Raw genomic sequence first — 25,808 nt, forward strand, 5'->3', positions numbered from 1 at the left:
CTTATTATTTATTTAAAGATGGACCTGGCTGAACTTGATACAAATCAAAAATATGTTAAAATGAGAACATAGATTTCACTTAAAATGCAATATTTATTTATATGAATGCTTTTGTCTTTTTGTTTGGGCAGTGCAAGGTGAAATTTGTCATAATCCCAAACAATGACACTTGATTGTGGAGACTGGCATCATGGGATTTCTTTCCTTTTTTAACTTCAATATCAGGATGTTGTTTTTATTTCAAACAACCAACAGTGATGGTCATTGTTAGTTAAATACAAAGTTGTAATAATTTGCCTCTAAAAAACTGTAACAGTTCCTTTTTACAAACTTTTCAATTATATATTTATTTAAAAAAATATTTTATTAAACAGTTGAGGTTATTGCTAACTCTACTATGGTTTTTTTTCTCCACTTTGCAGTTTTGTCATGTAAAGCAACAGTAAATATTTTGTCACCCAGTGATGGAAAGTCCAGTATAGTGAAAGCAGCTCAGAAGTTTTGCCAGTTAGTACAACAGCAACAGAAGAGGCCTTGTGATATAGACGTTAATTTGCTGGACAGCTTTCTTCAAGGTAAGTCAAATTGACGAGAATAGTTAGTCTGCTTGTTTCCCTGTCTGTATATTGAGTTAATTGAGTCATCTGAGATACATTTTAGTGGAGAAAAATGTGCAGTTTTTTCCTTGGTAGCTGTTCCCTTCTGTTTATTTCCCATTGAATATTTTTAATTGGTAGTTGTATAGTTTCTTCATAACACTCTTCTTCTTTTTTTTTTTTTTTTCTTTCTTCATTTCTCCAAAACCTTTGTAACAGGCCAAACACCACTCAGTCCACTATAATAGATTAATGTCATGTTTGGGGGTATTTCTTCCCCATCCATGCGGGTTTTTTAGGTAAGAACAATGTCTCTCCTGCATTATTTCATGTCTCCTTCTTTTTAACCTATCACAGTGACATCACCCACTCCGTTTTTATCTGAAATGAATCGACAAAAAATCTTTATTTTTGCAGGTTGCTATTCAGTGTTTGTTTTCATGATCCAATACAGCAGTGTATTTTTTCATAAGCTTTCTTGCTTATTTTTAAATTGTGAGCCAGGGTTGTCTCGCCTGCAAGCAACACATGACAGCACATATCCTCAAACTCATCCTTGCTATGACCTCACAAAATACCTTTAGTGTACCATCCATCTGTGGTCATCTGTGCTGCAGTCATTCTTGGTAAGATCTGTGCAATTCCTTCTGAAGAAAATGTCATCTAAGGAGGCTAAACCATGTAGAGATTAGACATCAGTCTCAACTCTTGTCCTGTAATTACTGTATAAAGAAGCTCAGCTTTTTATCTTTATCTTGCCGTCAGCATGCTGTATTTTAGCCAGTATCATTTCTATAGATATGTTAACTTGATGGTTCTAAATCATTTTATGACTATTTTTCTTCTTAAATATCCCTACAGTACAAGAAAAGTTAGAATTCAGTTTCAGCACCATCTTCAACCAAGAACGATTAAAACCAATAAACCATGTAGTAGTCTCTCAACAATACTGAAGCATGTAAAATGTTAACAAAGGCCCAGAATATTTTTGTAAATACAGCATTAATAACCCTTGCCAAATTTTAAAAATTTTTGAAAGTTCCTCAGATGCATCTTTAAATAGAATAGATTTTTTTGAAATAGATTATTATCATTTTAAATACTATAGAACATAATTTTCCCACTTTATTATGACAGCTGGATTAGGTTTTCTTTTCTATTAAATATAATGAAGCAGCAGTATAAGAAATCATCAGCATGTGATTAGCTGTTGTAATATGTTTTGTGAGACCATCGCTGGAACCACATTAGCTCCTAATCCACTTAGAGATATTCAGAGTATTAATTACCAAGCAGGATGGCAATACGGTGGGGAGCTGATGGCAACGCTAACAATTAGGGTCTTGACCAGGGTAATTTTAGATAACCTACAGTAAGTCTAGATAAGTGTTGGCAGTGTACTTTTTTTCCAGTTAGTATACATTTTTTCATTGGCATTAATTATTAATTAATTATGCATTAATTCCAGTGTAAAATGTCAGTGTAGCAAGTTTAATTTTTTTTAATTTTTAGAAAATGCTGGACTTTGGAACACAAGTTTGTGTCGCAAATGCTTTTCTACCATGTTTATGAAGAAATAACTTTGACTTGACAAATACCAGACTTTTCCTTCAATGTACAATACATTTCCTGGTATTCTTTTGGAACTGATGGATATATTCTGTAAGACATATTTGGCATATACCTGTTCATGCTATGTATTCAAAACCTGTTATGATTGTTCAAAAGCCATTCTTGTCCTTGGGGCAATTCTAAATCACTTGCCCAAATGTCACCATACCAGAATCTTTTGTCCATAGGTGTATGTTGAGTCCCTCCTTAAACAATGTTGTATTTTGCTGTAGTTGAAATACTGTTTCTACTAAGCATTGCCAACAACACATTTTCTTTTTAAATATCCCCATCAGAGCTTATGGTTTTGCTGGTTATTTTTAAAGTACATATGTTTTATGAGAAAAGTGCTTGTTATTATTTTACAGATCAGAAATATGACACTAGAAGTAAAATTCACCACCATGCATTTCTGTAATTTGATGGAAGAAACTTAAAGCGTTAAAAATATCCTCCTTCCAGTGATTGACCTTTTTTTTTTTTTTTTTAATCATTTTAACAATAATTTTGACATCCAATTGAACTTGTAAAACAAAGATGTGCTAATTTTTAAAGTTACTAAATAAATTTACTAATAAAACCCTACCATTTCATGTTTGTCATTCTTAAAACACATGTTCATATGAGACTTTGCATTAAATTACTTTTTTCCTAGAATATACAAATAGTAAACCGTAGTCTTTTGATTTTGTATTTGACTAATTTTTTTCTCTGTTACAGAGTGGATGTCAGAATATAGTGAATATGTAGAAAGGATACTGTTCTGTATGATGCAGACTTGCTTTATATGCCTTTTTCATAAGTTTTTGTTTTGGTACTTTTATTTTAAACATAGGAACCTTTTATTCTTGATTTTAAAGAGGTGGAACCTTTAATTTGGAATTAGTGTCATTTCTGAGTTTGAGTAATGTTTTCAGCTTTTTTGGAATCTCTGTAATGATTACAGATTTTAAATGGAAACATCACAAAGACCAGTTCTTCAGTATTAATTCAGTACCAAAGTTCTGAAAAAGTAATGGTACCAGCTTTTCTTTTTATAGTTTTGGTAGTATGGAGAGAGTCTGTACTGTGCTTATATGTGACTTTAAGTAGACAACGTACTTTGCAAGGCATTGTGATATATGAGTAAAAACTACATATAAAAATGGTTCACAGTGGAAAGCTACAGCACCACATCAGCACGTCAAAGATAAACAGACGTCCTGTCTGGAAATGCTTTGTTATCGTGCACAAAATTTCCATGTGCAAGTGTAGGAATCATACTTTTATAAAAGAAACAACAAAACACACACAGGCTTATTGACACTTTTACCCCATTATGGAGTTAATTCAGAAGCAGATTTGTGCGAGCTTTGAAAGAGAAATAACATTACTGATCAAATAAGGTGCAATTGTTTAACTTGCATTTGTAAGAGGAGATGCATTTCTTTTAATAGTTTTGTACATAGTCCTGATAAATCAATGGAGGTTATGCATTCATTCAATAAGCACTTCTACAGATGCCCATCAGTCCCAAGAATCCATCCAGTTCACATGCAGTTCAATGCCGTGAATAGAGGAGGGGGGCCTAGCATGCATCCAGTTACGCATATAGGACTGAAAGCACTAACAATATTTGCAGCAGGTAAATATTGATGCAAGACTCAAATACAGTGCCTGTTTGGCTTGTCTACACCAGTGATAGCATGAATTGCTCCATCCGTTAATATCAAAGTAAACTTTATTTAGTGTTTCAGTGCCTCAAAGAAATAAGGGACGTCTCCTTATTAATATGACATTTAACGTGTTAACAGAGACATGTAGTTACTGAAATATGCAGAACTAATAAAACACCATACTTCAAGATAAATAGAGATCTACAAAAGCTGAATTTGTGTCATTCATTTGGCTTATTAAGGACAACTAATGCTCATTAGTATAATTTATAAGTGAAAGCACATGTCATATATCTGAATGGTAAGTTGAAAGTAATGGCGCATCACAGTCATTCATTTTTTGAGTGAAGGTAACGGCAGTCCAAGTAATTTCATTATTCTGGATTTGCACTCATTCATAAGCATTAGCAAAATGTGATCACTCGCATAATAAAACTTGAAAACATCAAAATAAATGATGTTTATAGGAGTTCTGAAGTAAAGGATTTGTGTAAAACTTACCAAGTTTGGTTTCCCACAAATTAGGATAAGAGGTACACATACGGAACATTTTAAAGCACAATGAGTTTGAAATTTTAATTAATTTGTCTTATCTGACCAGTAGTATTTTTTTTTAACCAGCTAATGATGAAAATGTAAAATCTTACAATAGGTAATGTTACAAACTAACTAAGGTGGTTTATTGACAAACCAGACTTTAAAAGCATATTGTTGGAGAAACATAACATACAGTGGTGTGAAAAACTATTTGCCCCCTTCCTGATTTCTTATTCTTTTGCATGTTTGTCACACAAAATGTTTCTGATCATCAAACACATTTAACCATTAGTCAAATATAACACAAGTAAACACAAAATGCAGTTTTTAAATGATGGTTTTTATTATTTAGGGAGAAAAAAAATCCAAACCTACATGGCCCTGTGTGAAAACGTAATTGCCCCCTTGTTAAAAAATAACCTAACTGTGGTGTATCACACCTGAGTTCAATTTCCATAGCCACCCCCAGGCCTGATTACTGCAACACATGTTTCAATCAAGAAATCACTTAAATAGGAGCTGCATGACACAGAGAAGTAGACCAAAAAGCACCTCAAAAGCTAGACATCATGCCAAGATCCAAAGAAATTCAGGAACAAATGAGAACAGAAGTAATTGAGATCTATCAGTCTGGTAAAGGTTATAAAGCCATTTCTAAAGCTTTGGGACTCCAGCGAACCACTGTGAGAGCTATTATCCACAAATGGCAAAAACATGGAACAGTGGTGAACCTTCCCAGGAGTGGCCGGCCGACCAAAATTACCCCAAGAGCGCAGAGACGACTCATCTGAGAGGTCACAAAAGACCCCAGGACAACGTCTAAAGAACTGCAGGCCTCACTTGCCTCAATTAAGGTCAGTGTTCACGACTCCACCATAAGAAAGAGACTGGGCAAAAACAGCCTGCATGGAAGATTTCCAAGACGCGAACCACTGTTAAGCAAAAAGAACATTAGGGCTCGTCTCAATTTTGCTAAGAAACATCTCAATGATTGCCAAGACTTTTGGGGAAATTACCTTGTGGACTGATGAGACAAAAGTTGAACTTTTTGGAAGGCAAATGTCCCGTTACATCTGGCGTAAAAGGAACACAGCATTTCAGAAAAAGAACATCATACCAACAGTAAAATATGGTGGTGGTAGTGTGATAGTCTGGGGTTGTTTTGCTGCTTCAGGACCTGGAAGGCTTGCTGTGATAGATTGAACCATGAATTCTACTGTCTACCAAAAAATCCTGAAGGAGAATGTCCGGCCATCTGTTCGTCAACTCAAGCTGAAGTGATCTTGGGTGCTGCAACAGGACAATGACCCAAAACACACCAGCAAATCCACCTCTGAATGGCTGAAGAAAAACAAAATGAAGACTTTGGAGTGGCCTAGTCAAAGTCCTGACCTGAATCCAATTGAGATGATATGGCATGACCTTAAAAAGGCGGTTCATGCTAGAAAACCCTCAAATAAAGCTGAATTACAACAATTCTGCAAAGATGAGTGGGCCAAAATTCCTCCAGAACGCTGTAAAAGACTCATTGCAAGCTATCGCAAACGCTTGATTGCAGTTATTGCTGCTAAGGGTGGCCCAACCAGTTATTAGGTTCAGGGGGCAATTACTTTTTCACACAGGGCCATGTAGGTTTGTTTTTTTCTCCTAACTAATAAAAACCATCATTTAAAACTGCATTTTGTTTTTACTTGTGTTATATTTGACTAATGGTTAAATGTGTTTGATGATCAGAAACATTTTGTGTGACAAACATGCAAAAGAATAAGAAATCAGGAAGAGGGCAAATAGTTTTTCACACCACTGTATATATTCCTATACCGGGCGGGCCAGGGCTGAACATGAAATTGTTCTGGTGAAGTTATGCAGTGACATGGAGTAGGTAAGGAGCAGAACTGTCTAGTTTTCTATCAGTCATGTTGAGATTCTTAAACTTGATCATAACAGTAGGAAGTTGGTGATGTAAATAAGAAGTATGACACATATAGGGGAATGACAGATGGAGAGGAAAACCAATATTGCATATGCAAATGAGAATTAGTTGATAGCCAATTGAATGAATATAATAAAAGGTTGAAAGATGGAAAAAAAGAATGTGGAGAGAAGAATAAGAAAGCTACATATGCTAGGGGAGTTGGTATGCATGCTGAAAATGATCGTAAAGCTGAGAGGAAGTAGTAGTGGTCAGAATTTTTTTTTTTAAAAAACTGTACTATAAGACGATGGATATCAGTGATAGGCTGTATTGGAAGCTTGTGCAACTAGTATGAAAATTAAGCGTAAAAATGAAGGGAATAGGAAGTGTGTGGAACAGTATTGTATTTAGTTGGCCAGCAAGAGGATGCTAATACCACTTCCATATCCAGAGACGTGGACTGAAAAAACCTATAAAAGAAAGAAAGAACAGCTTTTTTGCCATAATGAAGGAGCATAGACAGAATTAAGAAATTACAAGAAAGGTTAGAGCCATAAACCGTTCATTCGTTTGCTTTGTTACAAACTGGGAGTTCTGTGGTCCACCACCAATGAAATAGGAGAGTTGGAAGTGAAATTAAATTAGAGGAAATTAGATGCGAGCACCCTCTTCTATGCGATGGTGTTTTGGGGAGGCAGCGTAAAAAAGAAAGATGCCTCACGCCTCGACAAACTGAGGAAGGCCGGCTGTATTGTAGGCATGGAGCTGGGCAGTTTGACATCTGTGGCAGAGTGACGGGCGCTGAGCAGGCTCCTGTCAATCATGGAGAATCCATTGAACAGCATCATGTCCAGACAGAAGAGCACCTTCAGCGACAGACTGCTGTCACTGTCCTGCTCCACTGACAGACTGAGGAGATCGTTCCTCTCCCACACTATGCGACTCTTCAATTCCACCCGGGGGGGTAAAACGTTAACATTATACAAAGATATGGTCTGTCTGTTATACCTGCATTGTTATCACTCTTTAATTTAATATTGTTCTTTATCAGTATGCTGCTGCTAGAGTATGTGAATTTCCCCTTGGGATTAATAAAGTATCTATTTGCTTCTGACCGTGGTAGCATAGAAATAATGGGCATGCAATGGAATGCACTCCGTAAAAATGGGAAGGACATAATTAGTCTAAGAGAAAATTAACTGTGCTCAGCAGGAAGCAAATTGAGAAGTAAACAGATTCAAGTACTCATTACTACTGTCTAAAATCATCTGGACTACCAAAGCAGTACAAAAGAATTACGTGATGAATGTATTTAATACAAGTGCAGCATAATCATATGACCACCTGATTTATTTTAAATTAAATAAAACATTCAAAGAGTACGGAAGTCTCTCACAATAGATCACAACACCATGTGTTAAAAGTACAATTTACAAACAACATAACAAAACACTACTGAATTATGATTTCATAGCCAAGTTCTGTTTAGGTAAAAATATGATCTCCTTCAGTTTTGATTTTGTTTGTAACATCTAGCTAAGACCTGTAACAAAAGGAATGTAAATTGTGTCCTCTGAGGTAACAGATGCCTTAGGCACATTTTAGTATTTTATGTGTATTTTACAAATAATTAAAAACAGAATTGAAAATGCATAATAGAAATAGTTCTGTCACTTAATAGCTAAATGAATATCTCCACATCCTTGGTATTAAGCCTTATCTTTGAATATACAGAAAAACAGGACACCTACAGTATGTTAAAGAAGTATTCAGACCCTTTTCCTTTCTGTACACTTTGTGTTTTTTAGAAATCCTTTTAAATGCATACATTTGCCTTTTTTCCCATCATTCTACATAAACTTAACAACCTGTAAAGACCAAATTAAAACATGTTTAGGAAAGGTTTGCAAATTTATTAAAATCAGAAATCTCTTATTTATTCGGATCCTTTGGTGTTGCATTCCAAATTGTGGTGAGGTGCATCATGTTTGCTTTAATTATACTTTTGTCTAGAACTTGATTGCCTGTAGCACATTAAATGGACTGGACATACTTTAGAAAAGCACACACCTATGTACATAAGGTGCCACAGTTCACACTGCATCTCGGGATAAAAACCAAGCCATGAGCTCCAAGGAACTTTCTGTGGTCCTCTGCAACAAAATTATGGTGAAAGGTATAAAACTATTTCTAAAACTTTTGAGTGTTCCCAGGAGCACAGTTGCCTCGATGGAAAAAATTTGAAACCACTAGGACTCTTCCTAGAGTTGGCCATCTGGCCAAACTGAGTAACCAGGCAAAAAGGGAGTTAGTCTTGAATGTGACAAAGAACCCAGTGGTCATTCTTACAGAGCTTTGGAAGCCCTCTTTAGAGATGGAAAAAATGTTGGAAGGATGGCCATCTTAGTAGTACTCTATCATTTAGGTATTTATGGTAGAGTTTGGAGCTTGCCAGATTTCATTTAAAGGATTATGAGAGCATAAGGGAAAAGATTCTCTGTCAGGAGGAATGGAATAAACTGCCCAAATCCAGATGTGCAAAGCTAGTAAAGACTTGCCCAAGAAAAGTTGAAGCTGTAATCACTGCCAAAGGAGCATCTATGAAGTTCTGAATTCAGGGTCTGAATACTTACATGAATGATTATGATTTCAGCTATTGATAATTAATACATCTGCAAGCTTCAGTTTATTATATTTGGTTATTGAATGTTAATTGATGGTCGAAAATTGAACATTTCTCCATTCAAAATTAAATCTACAACACAATGTGAAGAAAGTGAAGTAGTGTGAATACACTGTACATCAAGATATTACTTATCTATACTAATAAAAAGCAAAGCCCTGATTGACTGACTCACTCACTCACTCACTGACTCCTCACTAATTCTCCAACTTCCCATGTAGGTAGAAAGCTGAAATTTGGCAGGCTTATTCCTTACAGCTTACTTACAAAAGTTAAGCAGGTTTCATTTCAAAATTCTACACGTAAACAGTCGATAACGGTCGACAACATCCGCCATGTTGAACTTTCTTATTTATGGCCCCATCTTCACAAAATTTGGTAGGTGGCTTCCCTGCGCTAACCAAAACCGATATACGTACTTATTTCGGTGGTATGACGCCACTGTCAGCCGCCATATTGAATTTTCCAAACGTCACTTAATTCTCCAACTTCCCGTGTAGGTAGAAGGCTGAAATTTGGCAGGCCCATTCCTTACAGCTTACTTACAAAAGTTAAGCAGGTTTCATTTCGAAATTCTACGCATAACGGTCAACAACGTCTGCCATGTTGAACTTTCTTATTCATGGCCCCATCTTCACGAAATTTGGTAGGCGGCTTCCCTGCGCTAACTGAAACCAATGTACGTACTTATTTCGGTGGTATGATGCCATTGTCGGCCGCCATATTGAACTTTTCAACAGTCTTTGTTATTTATGGGCCCATCTTCAAGAAATTTGGTACACAGGTTTCCAACGCTAACTGAATCCTACTTACGTACATATATATACCCATAGCCTGCACCTCGGTCACCGTGTGAGGTGGCGTTGGGTCCCCCATCCCAACGCCTCCCACGTTGTTGGCTGCCTGCCTATATAAGACCGTCCGTCGCTCCGGTTTCTACATTCCCTTCCTTGCTTTGCCACGGGATTCACATCTCCCTACTGATAGCTACAGCCTTTTTGTTTAATCCACGGCTTCTCCGCTGTTTTATTGTTTGTTTATTACAATTATAGTTATTGTATAGGTATTTTACACTTACTTTACATTGCTCAGGTACCCATTTCCTTTATCATTCCAACCCCCATTACCATGTCTATCGAGATGATCACTATCGATCAAAGAACTGTCACTTACCGAGTGGTTTCCATGCCCGGAGATAGCACCTACCTTTTCCATTCTCTTTGTTACATATTGCACGGCCATATCAGGCTCACTCTTGATATCTGGAGGAACTTTCTGTCTTATGTATTGAATGACTGGGACAGGTTCAAAGTGTGGACTGATGACGGTACAGGAGATATTTATACTACACAGGAGCACTATAAGAGTGAAATGCTTAAGCCCTTCACCTATGGTTCTGCATGTGAGTTGATGGCTGCCGCTAAATTGTTCAGTTGTCGCTTTCAAGTGTACCAAAATGGCCAAATATTTTACACCTTTCGACAACCGCCAATGCCTCTTAAACACCTTAGATTCACAGGTTGTCGATTTCAGTAGTGGACACTTTGATGTTAATGAATGTTTAAACTCTCAAAAGCTGAATGTGATTTTATCGATGAAACCGGTTGTGTGCTCACAACGCTTGACAGATGCCAAATGTCACTTCAACACAACAAATCCTGCAAATATTGTCGTAATTGAAACAAACCATGAAACTCAAACCGATTATGACAGCAGCGATCCAAGCTGTGAGATTTGAGACAAGTTTACTGTTCACATGGCCAACTGTAAGTTACATGCTCAAGAGTAAGCTCAGTGCACAGCTTGGTCATGTTACAACCGGAAGGCCGAACTGACAACATGGTATACAAAGAGATCCTTAACAAATAATTATTGGCATATTTTCCCTCAGTTTAAAAATGTTTAATTTTCTTCTTAATAAAAATTTTAAGGCAGTACTTCACCGCTGCGAAGTGCAGGTATTTTGCTATATATACGTGTATATATATATATATATATATATATATATATATATATATATATATATATATATATAATATACACAATGTTTCTTTTTCATTACTTCTTTAACACACTACTTTTCCGCTGCGAAGCGCAGGTATTTTGCTAGTTAATTATATCTGTAACTGCCAACACAGTTTTTCCCCAAGATGGAAGCCCAGTGTACACCAAAACGTCTTGCTTGAAATTAACATACTTGTTGACGTTATTGGTTCCTGAAGTGCTGCTAAAATCAAGTTACTTTAAATTAGACCCTTTATTTTCCTTTAATAGTATTTTATAATTTGATGTTACAGATCCTATAGCTCAATTATATTGGGATAAATTGGCAAAAATGCATTAGGTTTATTCTTGTAACAAACACCACCACTTATGTATAGCAGGTTGTACAATAATTACAAATACAGTAGTGTTAAATATAGGACAATAAAACATTTGGCATAATTTTATAAATGTTCATCAGTCAAAATTACACGCTCACTTTTTCATTCTACAGTTGCAGGGAAACAGAACCTTTCCTCACATCATTGTAATATAGGACTGAAATCAACCCAGGATAAAATGCTGTTACATTCAAACAGACACTTGTGCCCACTCACAGGGCATATTTAGCATTACTAATCAAGCAAATATGCTTATCTTTGCGATGTGGAAGGAAGCACATTATAGAAATTCAATAAACTAGCCAACCCGCAGCGTAAGATACGCTGCATAATCAGGCCACTTTTTAAATGATTTTTAAGCACAGAGGAAAAAATAAACATTTGAAAAATCCGTAATTTAATAAACCACCAAGAAAAGTAACACTGCAACAATGCACGCTACGAACCAACATACAATTGTCCGTGACTGAAAACCGGAGGAGCGCTGTCGCGCTTTCTCCTTCCAAAGCGAAGGACGGGGTTGAACGGCGCTCGTTCAGTACGCACTGCCCGCTTATGTGCCCGCCCCCAACACCCTACCTGAGTCGCTTTCGTCTGTGTACAGTCCACACGCACATGTGAGTCACATTGACTGTTAATTTTCCAAACACTGTCTCAGTCAATTTCCACTTTGATTTTTCATTGTTCTTTGAGGTTCCGGCTGCTTTTTTTTTTTATATATAATCCACCAAGTCACCTGACCATGGGGGGCTTTACAAAGGGCAGGGACGTAATCAGTGCGAACGTATGACCCGCACGTACTGGAAATTTCTCGTTCGTGGGGAACATTTGGAAGCCACGGTCTCCATCACGAATGGGGTTCAATGGCTTACCCACGCCGGGTAGACACACGTTGATCCATTCAGTGTAGCGCGTGCAGTACCGGACATACAAGTGCATCACCGACCTGTTAATGCTCAATCTCGCGTGGCTGAAAGCCACTTGTCCCTCTAAGAATTTGGATGCCGACCGCTGTTGGGTCGTGTAACTATTTAGCAGGCGGGAGTCTCGTTCGTTTTCGGAAATAACCAGCCAAATCGCTCCACCAACTAAGAACTGCCATGCACCACCACCCACAGAATCGAAAGAGCTATCAATCTGTCAATCCTGTCCGTGTCTGGGCCGGGTGAGATTTCCTGTGTTGAGTCAAATAAAGCGAAAGACTCCACACCTGGTGGTGCCCTTCCGTCAATTCCTTTAAGTTTCAGCTTTGTAACCATACTCCCCCCTGAACCCAAAGACTTTGGTTACCCGGTTGGCTGGATCGCCTGTTGCGGGGCCTGCATTGGTGAAGCAGGTGAGACGGTAATGAAACAGAGGCACAGGCCTTATTGGTTTTTAAAGACTGCTTCCTTCATTGGGTTTTAACCAATGCACGGAACGAACCAACACATAATCGTCCGTGAGGCGCTCAGGGTGGAACGGGAGGAGAGAAGGACATCCACTCCGCTCCCTCCGTCATGCTAGTCTGCTGATTTCTCGTTCAGTATACACCGCCTGCTCATGTGCCCACCTCCAACTCGTCACTCGAGTCGTTGTCGTCTTTGTACAGTCCAGATGCACCTGTGACTCATGTAGACTTTTCATTGCTCTGTGCGGTTTTGGCTGCCTTTCTATATATAATCCACCAAGACACCCGACCACGGTGGGAGGGGGGTGTGTACAAAGTGCAGGAGTATCTAAGAAGACGCATGTTTGTCGCGGATGCGAATTGCTGTATGTAGCGTGTAAAACAGTTTGCTATAGTGCACGCGTGCGTGCGTCGTAACGAAAACTTCGTTTTTAAAGACTGCTCACTTCATTGTGTTTTAACCTCAGTTGTAAAGGAACGTTTTAAGGATCCCATGGGATACCCCTCGCAAACAGTTTCTACACGCCACATATGGCGATTCACCTCCGCGAGAAACATGCCTCTATTAACAGTCAACGTGGGTCGGAGCTGCATGTGACCTCTACGACAGACGAATATAAATGACGCCGGTTTTTCTGTGTCGCCGAGTCCGAGTTGGTGGGCGTGGCTCTGTGAGTTGTCGTCGTATCCAATGGTCTTGGAGTTGGTGGGCGTGGCTCCTATCTGCGTGCGCCATAGGTGTCTCACTTGTCGGCGGCTTAGTGAATCAATGCCCCTTCCGGCGTGCTTTCCATGGTTGTCTTGCCTTAGTGAATTATATATATAGATAAGTTATCTTTAAACATCTGTCATAGATGTATGCACTTCACGTAATTTAGGTTGGTTGGTGCATAGGTGTTGCTATATACAGCATTATAAAATGTGATCTATTGAGGGTTTTGATATGCAATCTTGAATTAGGTTATTACAATATACAATCTCTTTGTTTATTATAAAATACTGACATGGCTGATGCAAGAAAAATGTGGTTGTGTACATCAAATTGCCCTCAATATCTTAATGATTTTAACATTGTCCATTCATCCCTATTTCTAAAATCACTTATCCAGAGCAGTATCACCAGGAAGTAAATAGTATCTGGACAAGGAGCAAACCACAACATCAAACACAATCTCAGGGGCCAGTTTAGTAACACCAATCTACCTAACCTGCATGTCTTTGGTGGCAGGAAACCTAAGCACCTACAGGAAAAATATGTGGACACGGGGAGAACCCGGGGCTTGATCCCTGGTCTCCTTGTTGTGATTTGTTAATGCAAAATCATTTATCTATTAAATATTTGAATGGAAATTACAACAAACAGTTTGTTTCTAAATTGACACATGTATACTTAAGAAGCACTTTTAATAACTTTGTACGTATATGCATGATTTCAAAGTTGTTCTGATTTGTTGCTTGTGTCAGCAAGGTGTTAGTCTTATTTGTAATAGTTATGCCTACATACAAAATATATATTTTCTAAACAGAAATGTAGAGATTATCACGATATTGCATATTTCTTCAATAAAAGTTCCGATGAACTATCCAATTTTGTTTCTGTATATTTTCAGGTCCAAAGGGTTTTCCAGATCCTGACTTAGTTCTGAAGTTTGGACCTATAGAGAGCACGTTAGGATTCCTTCCGTGGCACATCAGGTTGACTGAATTCATGTAAGTTGCTTTATTTCTTTGTTTTATTCTGTCTTCTTTTCTAAATATTTAACTTAAAATAAAAAGTAAAATAAGCTTAGATTCAATTCTTACTTTCATAGTGAGCTTTTCAGTAAGCTTTTGGTGCACATGTGTTAAATCAAACCAATGTGCTTAAAGGGCACCTGGTTACATCATCATTTCTTGATTATAAATTGCATTTATATTAACTTTGAATACTGAATGCAATAGCTTACATTATGTTTATTATTTTTTTAACAGACTGCATATTTTTCAGGTTTGAGTTGATTACATTTTAATTCAGTTTAAACCCATGTTGTGTGAATTTTATTTTGGTGGATTTGGAAAATTGCTTCTAGGTTATATACTGTGTACTATTACAATGGAAGACCTACTTTGATTACATATGTTTTGCACATATTCTCAAGTCAGTGTTGAAGTTTAGTAAAAAAAAATATCTTTAGTAAAATAGTATTTGTTTTCCAAAAGTGTCTTCCTTTAGCAATGACATTTTTACTCAGTTCAGAGGACTTTACATTGTTGTGAATTCCAGTTAAGGGCTTTGTCAAGCTGAGTTTGTCACAGAAACATCAGGATGGGCTCAAACTTTGGATGGTATCAGTTTATCATAGAACCCAATCATACACTTGCCCTCAATCACATTGTCCAATTTAGAATCATAATTAGCTCACTTGGAGAAAAGGCTAGACCTCTAGGAGGAAGACCCACACAGACGCAAGGATACTCTGCATACTCCATAAGAATAGTGCCCACATGTGAGATTCGAATCCACATTGTTTGATTTCTAAGTTGGCAGCATTAACCACTGCAACACTGTGCCCACTTGGTTCAAGTTAATGACAATGTTTACATCACATCTTATTTGTAGCCAAATCCTTTTCTGTGATCCTGGAAGTCATCTATGACAAATCACAAAATTTAGAATAACAGACTTCTGCAGTTATTTAACGTTGTCTTTTCTGTTTACATGATTTTACACTTTTTAGTCTATATTTTAGTCCATCTCAATCAAAAAAGTAAAGTCCATTTTTATGTAGATCTTGGATTCATGCAGCTCATTTATTGATGTTTTCAAATCAGAGATTATAAATATTTCTCAGCTGGTGCAAAACATTTCTCTGGAATTTTTAATGCATACCAAACATTTTAAACTTGTGAGCCTGTAAGTATGGGACTGATACCAGTTTGTGGTATTTATTTTGTGTTTCTTCATTTTTTCCCCATCCCTGAATATAACCTGGTAGTGTAGTCTAGGCTTTTACATATTTAACCTGTTTATTGAAAACACTTGCAGGTTTCTCACAAGCTTGGGTATCTGTCTTTTTAAAGGTACTATTTGCCTTACCTTCCACATTTCTGCAAGAGCTGCAGGCAGTTTGCAATTCCACGTTTGTCCGAGAATGTTGCTGTGTAAATCCTTAAAGATTAAGTTAATTATTTTTCAAGTCAGTTATTTCTTCACAAACATGGTATATATGCATGTGCAATGCAAAAGTGTGTTCTAAAATTAAGTGTTTTCTATAAATTTAAAAAAATACATAGCTAGTCCTGATGTTTTGCAATGGGCACAATTTCGTGTGGCAAATGCATATATGCCATGTTCATGAAGAAATAACATAAGCATATAGTATCAGGTAAACTGATGAATTCTTGCATATATAGACTTCTATGTATCACCAGGACTGACTTGTGAACCAACAAAGAAAAGAAAGGTGTACAGTTTATCAGATTGAAAGGAAATCCATTTACTTCCATAAATTTACTCTTGATAGTATTTAGCCCTTATGTTGAAAGAATTTTTTTGTAATTTTCACTCAAAAGAGCAAACTATTTGAACAGCTATAACTCCACAGCTATCTCCAGCTTCCCTTTGTGACAAGTTTACAAAAAAATTCTGTTCCAATTATTTTGGGTGGTTTTTGAAATTTTAGCAGATCACTAGAACAGAATATGATACTTGTTATGTATTGTTTTGCTGTTTTTGGCTAATTAAGTGAAATGATTAATGCATTTCTTATATCGGTATAACATTTAAAAGTGCAAGTAATCAGAGTTTCTTGTATTTTATCACACAATGCTGGTGGTACACACTCCATAACTACTGATTTCTGCTTTTTGCTAATATTTATTGATTCAAGTCAACCTGGAAAGGAGATTATATTACACCATTGAGAAGAACATGCTAAAGCTATCAAAAGCACAAAAAGTACTTTGTGCAGTGAATTGATTTTGTTATCAAAAGTAACATTACTGCTACAGGATAATTCTCTTGGCCCTGAACTGAATAAGTGATTAAGAATACAGTAATCCCTCCTCGATCGCGGGGGTTGCGTTCCAGACCCCCCCGCGATAGGTGAAAATCCGCAAAGTAGAAACCATATGTTTGTATGGTTATTTTTATAGATTTTAAGCCCTTATAAACTCTCCCACCCTGTTAACATTATTGGAGCCCTCTAGATATGAAATAACACCCTTTAGTCAAACGTTTAAACTGTGCTCCATTACAAGACAGAGATGACAGTTCTTTCTCACAATTAAAAGAATGCAAACATATCTTATCTTCAAAAGAGCGCCGTCAGGAGCAGAGAATGTCAGAGAGAGTGCTTGCTAAGAAAAGCAAACAATCAATACGTACTTTTAAGTATACAGAAGCACCGCGATAAAGCAGCATTTTGTAGAGGAGCCTCCGTGTCCTCTGTGCAAACAGCCCCTCTGCTCACACGCCCTCCGTCAGGCAGGGAGTGAGAAAGATAGAGAGAAGAAAACAAGCACGGCGCGGGAAGCATATCTTATATCATTGAGGAGTTTTAGTTAATATGTAATACGTGCTCTGATTGGGTAGCTTCTAAGCCATCCGCCAATAGCGTCCCTTGTATGAAATCAACTGGGCAATCAAACTGAGGAAGCATGTAACCTAAATTAAAAGACCCATTGTCCGCAGAAAGCGGCGAACCAGCGAAAAATCCATGATATATATTTAGATGTGCTTACATTTAAAATCCGCGATAGAGTGAAGCCGCGAAAGTCGAAGCGCGGTATAGTGAGGGATTACTGTATAGGCAAATGTTATCAATGTAAATAATAAAGGAAAATGTACATCAGCACTACATCAGAATGGCCAATAATAATGATGAACTTAATAACAGTCCTCTGTCTCTATTTTATTCTAACCTTCTATTTTTAGTTTGATATTAGGAACATCTAAAACAAAATATAGTAAAATGTCAGTGTGGTGTAGGAGGTCCACAGCTCACGACGAAAGAGCCACTTTTAAATAATTAAACACCGCGCTCGTAGCTTAGCGAGGGGGTGTGGTAGTGTGGCTGAAGCGGTTCCCGAGTGGATTCATGCTGCGGATGTTTCTCACCTAAGTGCACAGGTGAGAGACATACCGCTCCATAATTGTTCCCGGGAACTGTTGATTGCCACAGCTGACACATCCATTATAAAGAGAAGCCCAAGACGGTTAAGAAAATAAAGAGAGAAGGAAAAAGAGAAAGAAGGAAGAGAACGGAGGTTGTGCTGGAGAGCAGGAAGCAGTGAGAGAGAGAGAAAGTCTGTGCGGGAGAACAAGCGAGCGAGAGCAGGCTCACGGCAGCTGAGCAGGCAGCCTGGGTGTTTGGCCGACACCCAGGGGAGTGGTAATTGTGGTTGCTCCTGCAGAGTTTACTTTGAAGGGCGGGAGTGACGGGAAGGCGGATGACTCTCCGTGTAAGGCCGCAGAAGGCAGCGGGAGTCGGGACTTGGGACGTGGTGGCCCCAGCGTGAGAGCCTTGGTCGTTGGGGAACCCAGTCGCTGTTCGGTGGTGCCTACCGGAGCGACTGACGAGTTTGCGGGAAGAGAGAAGGCCAGCTGCAGGTACAGCGACTCCCCTGTTGAGGAGCCCAGATGGGAGGAGTAGGGGAGTTGCCACAGGAAAGAAGACACAGAGCTTTGTTGTTTTAAAAGATTGCTTCCTGTTATATTTTAACCTCGTTATTTTTAAGAAGACTTTTTTCTATTGTTTTTGAATGCCAATACTGATGCTCTGTGTAAGAAAGGACAAAGTCGACTATACTTCTTTAGAAGGCTGGTGTCCTTCAACATCTGCAATAAGATACTGCAGATGTTCTATCAGACAGTTGTGGCGATCGCCCTCTTCTACGCGGTTGTGTGCTGGGAGGCAGCATAAAGAAGAGGGATGCCTCACGCCTTGACAAACTGGTGAGGAAGGCAGGCTCTATTGTAGACACAGAGCTGGACAGTTTGACATCCGTGGCAGAGCAACGGGCACTGAGCAGGCTCCTGTCAATAATGGAAAATCCACTGAACAGGATCATCTCCAGACAGAGGAGCAGCTTCAGCGACGGACTGCTGTCGCTGTCCTGCTCCACTGACAGAATGAGATCGTTCCTCCCCCACACTATGCGACTATTCAATTCCACCCCTGGGTAAACTTTAATATTATACAAAATTATTGTCTGTCTGTTATACTTTCATTGTTATCTCTCTTTAATATTGTTCTTTATCAGTATGCTGCTGCTGGAGTATGTGAATTTCCCCTTGGGATTAATAAAGTATCTATTTAACCTCCACATTTTCACTTACTGTTATTGGATTATTTATTTATTGACTTTTGAAACACTGCACTCTTTATTTGAACACTTGGTTTTGTTGTGTGTTTTTAATAAAAGCACTTGACACTTTTGACACAATCCCCTTGTTTTGTTGTTGCCTCACTGCTAAGCTCATCGGTGACATTACTGACGGTGATCGGTTCAAGGGCTCCCAGAAGCTGAAAGGGAGCATGAAGCTGAACCCGCATCGTCACAGTCAGTAGTGGACACATACGAACGATGATTTACTGTTTCACTTCAGGTGCCAAGAATACCTAGTTTCAATATTCTAGTGAGTTTTGTGTAACTTTTTTTTTGTTTTTTGTACCTGTGTCCCAGGCTTCGCTTCCTTATTCCGCATTTTTCTTTTGAATAAGGAGCAGCAAAGTGTAAAAAAAAAAACACCATTATATACATTGATAAGAGAACACACATGAGTTGCAGTTAAAAAAAAAAAAAAAATTGGCTGTGTCTTTATTTTTTAAATTCACTTTTGTAATGTGAGGAAACTTATGACAAAATGTTCTATTGCATACTTATGTGCAGCTTGCATGTTTATAAGAAGCTGAGCTAAATTTACATGCTCTGTGCATTCCCTGACATTTTAAAAAGCTTATTTAATGAGATTCAGTGAATTACATTTGAATTGAGCAATCTCACACTGGTAACAGCCTTCAGGCTGATTATTAATACTGTTAAAAGAAAACATACTTTTAGAACATGTAGATTTGATTTTTGTTGTTCAGTAATAAGTTAATAAAATTTTTGTTTTGGTGAATCAAAATAATGCAACATGTTTGACTTACAACAGTAGATCTATATTTATTAACATTAGAACAGCAACAGGAAACTGTTTAATATCAGATTTCAGTCTACATACATGTTGACATTAGTCGTTTTAGAACCTGAATCATACTAAATGAAAGCTTCAGCTTTTTAATCTTAGTCAGTCACTTTTGAAAATGCAGCAATTTTTTGCTTTTTATAAAGCATATATATATCTATATATATCTATCTATGACCACTTTCACTTTAGCAGGATACAAGAGGCTGTATGTGATCTCGGCTTTCCGTAAGCACTGTAATTCTGTAAAATGAGGCACATTTAGCCGCAGTTGAAGGTGAGAAATCGGGAGAAATATGCGGTTATTTTCACATTTTTACTGTCTGAGAAATAACATTTAATTCAAATTGTAATTTGTCAAAACGCACAATGAATCTTCTAGTTTTGAGGTATTCAATCCAATTATTTTAGAGAACAGTTCAACTATGAATTTCACTGGGTTTGGGCTTTCACGGTTTACAGGGAGACCTTCGATTCTGATATTATTCCTTCTGTATCCATCTTACAGTGCAGCTAGTCTGTCTCCGAGTACTTTGCACTCGTAATTTGCAGCCGTTGCTTTTCTATCAGCGGTATATGTCAGTTGTTCAACTATTTCAATACAAGTCGTAAACATTTGTTTAACGTCTTCAAACTGAGCAACTGAGCGTCTCAAACTTAGACGCATTTTCCTGTATTTTTATTCCTTGATTTATCTTTAAATGTTGTCTCAAAGCTATTACTTAAACATTTTTCCTGGTCTTTAATGTCCTTATGCAGCTTCTTGTTTGTCTTGTGTACGTCCTGTATATCTTTCCTTGTATCATTTATATTGTTCTTTATATTATTCTTGAGCTCTCTGAGAGCGGTGGCCATTGTGGCGATCATTACCTTCAGTTCGGAGAGATCATTTTGGTCTTCTCAGTGTTCCACAAGTGAAGTAGCAAGCCCAGTTGGAGTCAGTATTGCTGGCTCACGAAAGGTAGTTGACAGTGTGGAAGGTAAGGCCATTTTCAGTTTTAGTGAACCTTCTGGAATGGGCGAGTACTCCTACCCCGACTCACTTGCACATTCGCTACTGGCTGGATACGATGCAGCAGAAGCCAGGAGATCTGTGCTGTATTCTGTCTGGTCCAGGTCAGTCTGTGGAAGGCCGTACCTTGAGTTTGAACTTGAGGCCTGTTTAGGCTTGGATGAAGCTTTAACGGTCTTTTCTGTTTCTTTCTGAGCCTTTTTTCTACCCTTCATGCTTATATGTACTTGCAATATACTGTATTTGAAGTCTCTTGGATTGAGTAAATACAGGATACTTGGGGATGATAAAAAAAAAAAAAAGGAAAAATAACACCGCAGCTAATGGGAGTTCCTTCTCAGGTGTCCATGTCCCGAAATGGATGAAACCAAAACAATTGTAAGTGCTAACGTAACAATATGCTGAAGTTTACTGAAAAAGCACAAAAGCATTTGATCATAATGGAGCACATAATATTGAAGGTAGGGGGATCTATGGGAGGAGAGAAAGAGAGCAACCTATTTCTATCCTTTTCATCCCCGCAATTGTAAATGTTAACACAACAATAGGCTTCATAGCCATAACTCCTAGCAGTACTGGAAATTAAGTTTAAAGCTATCATATGCAATAATGTACAACCTTAATTTAAGATTATAAAATGACAACAAAAGTTCAGAAGGAATGTATCAATGACCAAACAATGAACTTTGTGAGCTGGAATGTCAAAGGTCTGAGTCAGGAATTAAAGAGAGAGAAAGTATTCTCTCACCCAAGATGTCTAAACTCCAAGATAAGTATACAAGCTATAAAAAACTGGACACTGACACAAATTAATGAACACGCACTAGCTTGCTCTGCAATATATAAATGAAATTCTGCAGTACCTCTTTATATTCCTTGCTTTTACTCCAGTAAATACAAGGTATCGTCAATATATTAACCTAATTGTCCTTCATTCACTCAGAATGTGGAACCAATGTAGGAAGCACTTCCAAGTTAGAGAATATTTTATCTGTGGCACGTCTACATGATAACCACCTTTTTAAACCCACTCAAACTTACAGTTTTAATGTTTGGAAAACGTATGGAATTAAATCATTTAGAGATTTGTATATAAATAATGTCTTTGCATCCTATGAACAATTACACTCTAAATTTTGTTTCCCATCAACACAATTTTTCCACTATCTCACTATGAAATTGGTAAGTTTGCTAACCAAAATCTGCCCAATTTTCCTCACCTTCCACAAATTTCTATTCCAGAAGAGATACTAATCAGTCTTAAAGACTGCAAAGACAGCATTTCTATAATATATAAAACCATTTTAAAATCTCTTACTTTTAAAGATCCCAGAGTACAGTAGGAAAAGGATGTATTACTCAACATTTCAGAAAAGGAGTGGAAGGCAGCCATACATAGAATTCACTCTAACTCCATATGCTCAAAGCATTCAATTATTCAACCTACTTTTTTTTTTATCGAGCACATCTATCTTGTTTAAAATTGTCCAAAATATTTCCAGGGCAAGATCCAGCCTGCAAACTTTGCTAATAAGCTCCAGCTTCATTCTGGACAAACATTTTTAAATGCCTATCAGACAGCCTTGGTGTCACAATCAGTCCTAACCCATTAACAGCTGTGTTTGGTGTACTCCTGGATGGAATTAAAAGTGGAGAAGGACAAGTAAACTGTAGTTGCCTTTATTTCACTATTTGCACGTAGACTTATCTTGCTTTGCTGGAAGAATTCTAACACACCTCTGTTAAGTCGGTGGGTATCTAATGTTATATATGATTTGAAATTGGAAAAAAATCTCTTATAGAGGAACTGTTCAAAACTTTTTTTTAAAGAAACCTGGCAGGATACCTAATCAATAATATTTTAGAATAAGCATTTATATTGGGGAGAGAGACTCCTTTCCTTCTATACTACTCTCACAAGTTTTACTCTGACTGTTGGCATTACTCTCTTTCTTTTGGGTAGGGTTTGAATTAAATTTAATTTGTTAAATTTGATTAGATTTTATAAACGTTACATGCTTTAAATAAATTAAAGTAAAAAAAAAAAATATATATATATATATATATACACACACACGCACACACACATACTAGGGGTCTTCGCTCGCTTACCCCTGACCTGCGCTACACGCCACCCACTTCGCGTCTCTACTGCTTGTGTATGTGGATTTCACGTTCACCAAACAAAAAATCTTAATTCTCACGGATACGCCTCTTCATTGGGAAGAAACGCTACTTTTCCCTGATGGCAACAAGAAATTAGACGATCTACAAGTCTCCAACTTAAAGTTTAAATCCGAACAATATATTCAGTTTTTTTTGCTGTTCCGTTATTTCACGGAGTAATTTCCGTTTGTTTGTGCGAATGCAATCTGTACTATCATTTTTTTTTTTTTGCGACTTTCGAATTTTAGTACTTTCATTATCTCTAACCTGCTCTGTATGCATATCACACAAACATTTTGGAACCTCTTTACAACGTTCTACATTGTCGTCTACTCTTTGTCTTTTATGTCCGGCCCCAGGTATGGTTAAATCTCTTGGCACAAAGTCTTGTCTCACGGGACTTAAAAGTATCTCTCTGAAAAAGTGACATCTTGTCCCAGGCTAAAAAGTCTTGCCTTATTTCACCACTCCTTTGCAATGTGCTCAGTCGTACAGCCTAGTAGAAGTGTGCAACATGCAATCCAATAACAAAATCTTTATTAATACTGTAAATATCTGTTTAATTCTTCACCAGTTTTTAGTTCTAGATATTTTGAAACCGTGTAATCTGGTTGGTGGCACAACAGCTAGTTTTCGATATTTGTTTATTTACATTTTATTTTTACCTTTGATTTCAATGGTGTTTGGCTGAAAACACTAAATGCTGCATGCAGGAGTTTTGTCAACCATTTTAAGCCGCTCACTGATAAAATATTTAAGCGTAAATAGTATTGTTGAAAGTAATAGTAAATAACCAAGGTGTTTATGAGCATTCTGGCCAACGAGCTAAACACTAGAAAAATGGTCAGGTGCTAACAGGCCCTTATCTGTCTGCATACTTAATGTGTCATGTTAATGCTTTCTTTTCAGAACAAAATGCACAGCTTTCTCATTTTACAGCAATAATGGTAAATGTGTGTTTATTTTGGATTGATTGTATTTGTTTCTCTTTTGCAGTTCTTTGCCTACTCATGTAAACATCACCTATGAAGATTTTTTCAGCGCACTTGAAAGATTTGCTGCCTGTGAACAACGACTGGGAAAATGATTACAATTATTGGATTGAACTTGAATGTACTAAAGCTGCAGAAATAAACAAAAATCTGTTCCTTGATATTTGCAAGTACCCAAGGGCAAACAGTGGACAAAAGCCAAACTGGCTTTTTTTGTCAGGGACTACAGTTGTCTCATTGCCCCTCTATGTTTGTCGTTAATTGCCTAATGTGATGTGTATGAGAGCCAAGTCTGTTTTTTCAAGGTAAGCAAAGCTGCCTGGTTGCTGCTTATCATTTTGTTATATCTGAATGACTCAATCAGATGAATTAGCACTGAATTATCTTAGCTTTCTCCTCTATACTTTTATGGAGGGTGGTTCAACAGTTTTGGAACAAAATCAATGCCATTGCAATTCTAATTGAGATTTATTTATCCACAAAATTTTCCATGTGAATTTCGTTACCTTCAATTGTTTTATTCTTTTTTAATTTTGGTAGTTTTTAAACATGTTCTGACTTTTAACACTTTTTCTTGCATTACTGGTGTACCATTGCCAGCACCACGCCTCAGATGTCCAAAGCTATTATTTTAATCAGTGACAGTAAAATTGATGATGAGAGTATATTTATAATTTTCTTTTTAGTTTAAGTTGTAAAGTTCACCATGTTAGAAACCTGGTTATGTTGTATTCAGTTAGAGATCAAATGTTGATATTGGCACGTTGGGCTTCTTCAGGAGCTAAAGCAAAAGTTAATGCAGTTCCCTTGAAAGATCAGTTCTAAAATGTTAATGCAGTCAGCCCTATGGTTTTGGGGGAAGTTAAATTGGACTGTTAAAGAATATGATTATTTTTAAGCTTGAATGAGCTATGAAAGTGGTCTGTTCCATCCAGAAGTCAGTAAATGCAGAATTCATAAGATGCATATGTCAGCACACTTCCACATTAAGTTTTTTGTGGCTTGATGTTCGCTTAATGTTGTGGATGGTATTATGTAAATGACAGAAAACAGTTTTCTATTAAATGGATCTTCTCTGAATTCATACTTGTGTTGTCTTTTTTTATTTTTTGGCAAGATGAACATTATTCATTGTAATTCCTTAAACTCTGCTATTGTTTTGCTCACAACTGTTTTACATTCACTTAGAATGCATCTCTATATATACTGCAAAGTATTAATTAGAAATCAAAGCAATGTGTAATATTTGCAAAATGTTTTTTTTAATAATTTGTACTGTCACTGATCGAAGAAATATTTGCAGTCCTAGTCAAATCAGTTAGCCAAAATAAGTTGATTTTTCTCAGTCGATTTTTTTTTTTACACACTGTATACCCCTTTTGACCAACTGTATACTGAAGTTCTGCCTGACTATGAAACATTTTGTATTGTTTAAATATCTTCGCCAAATGTTGTCTGTTTTTATCTGTTAGTTGTGTAATGAACTATTGAGCCATATCACACTAGTTTTGTCTTTGAAGGTAAAGCCAAAGATATCTGAATAGAAGTCTGTCTTCCTAATTACAAGTGAAAGTAAGCCTTTACTAAAGTTCACAAAGTTATCTTCGCTTTGGAAACAGTGTAATATTGGAGCTAGAACCTGGAGTTAATATCAAAAGTTCTGTACTCTGTATACCATATTTTTTATTTATTTTTG

At 37.2% G+C, this 25,808-nt stretch overlaps 1 protein-coding gene across 1 annotated transcript in view; it reads left to right on the plus strand.

The window, feature by feature from the left end:
• The window catches only part of nus1 (NUS1 dehydrodolichyl diphosphate synthase subunit), a 58,166-nt gene extending 32,970 nt beyond the window's left edge, over positions 1 to 25,196 (plus strand). The window contains exons 3-5 of the mRNA XM_039747636.1: positions 423 to 575; positions 14,382 to 14,481; positions 24,117 to 25,196. Coding sequence (XP_039603570.1) covers positions 423 to 575; positions 14,382 to 14,481; positions 24,117 to 24,207 — 344 coding nt within the window. The 3' untranslated portion in view covers positions 24,208 to 25,196. The remainder of the gene's footprint in view (positions 1 to 422; positions 576 to 14,381; positions 14,482 to 24,116) is intronic.
• The last annotated feature ends 612 nt before the right edge of the window (positions 25,197 to 25,808 follow it).

This window comes from Polypterus senegalus, chromosome 3 (assembly GCF_016835505.1).
Source record: "Polypterus senegalus isolate Bchr_013 chromosome 3, ASM1683550v1, whole genome shotgun sequence".
Taxonomy (NCBI): Eukaryota; Metazoa; Chordata; class Cladistia; order Polypteriformes; family Polypteridae; genus Polypterus; species Polypterus senegalus.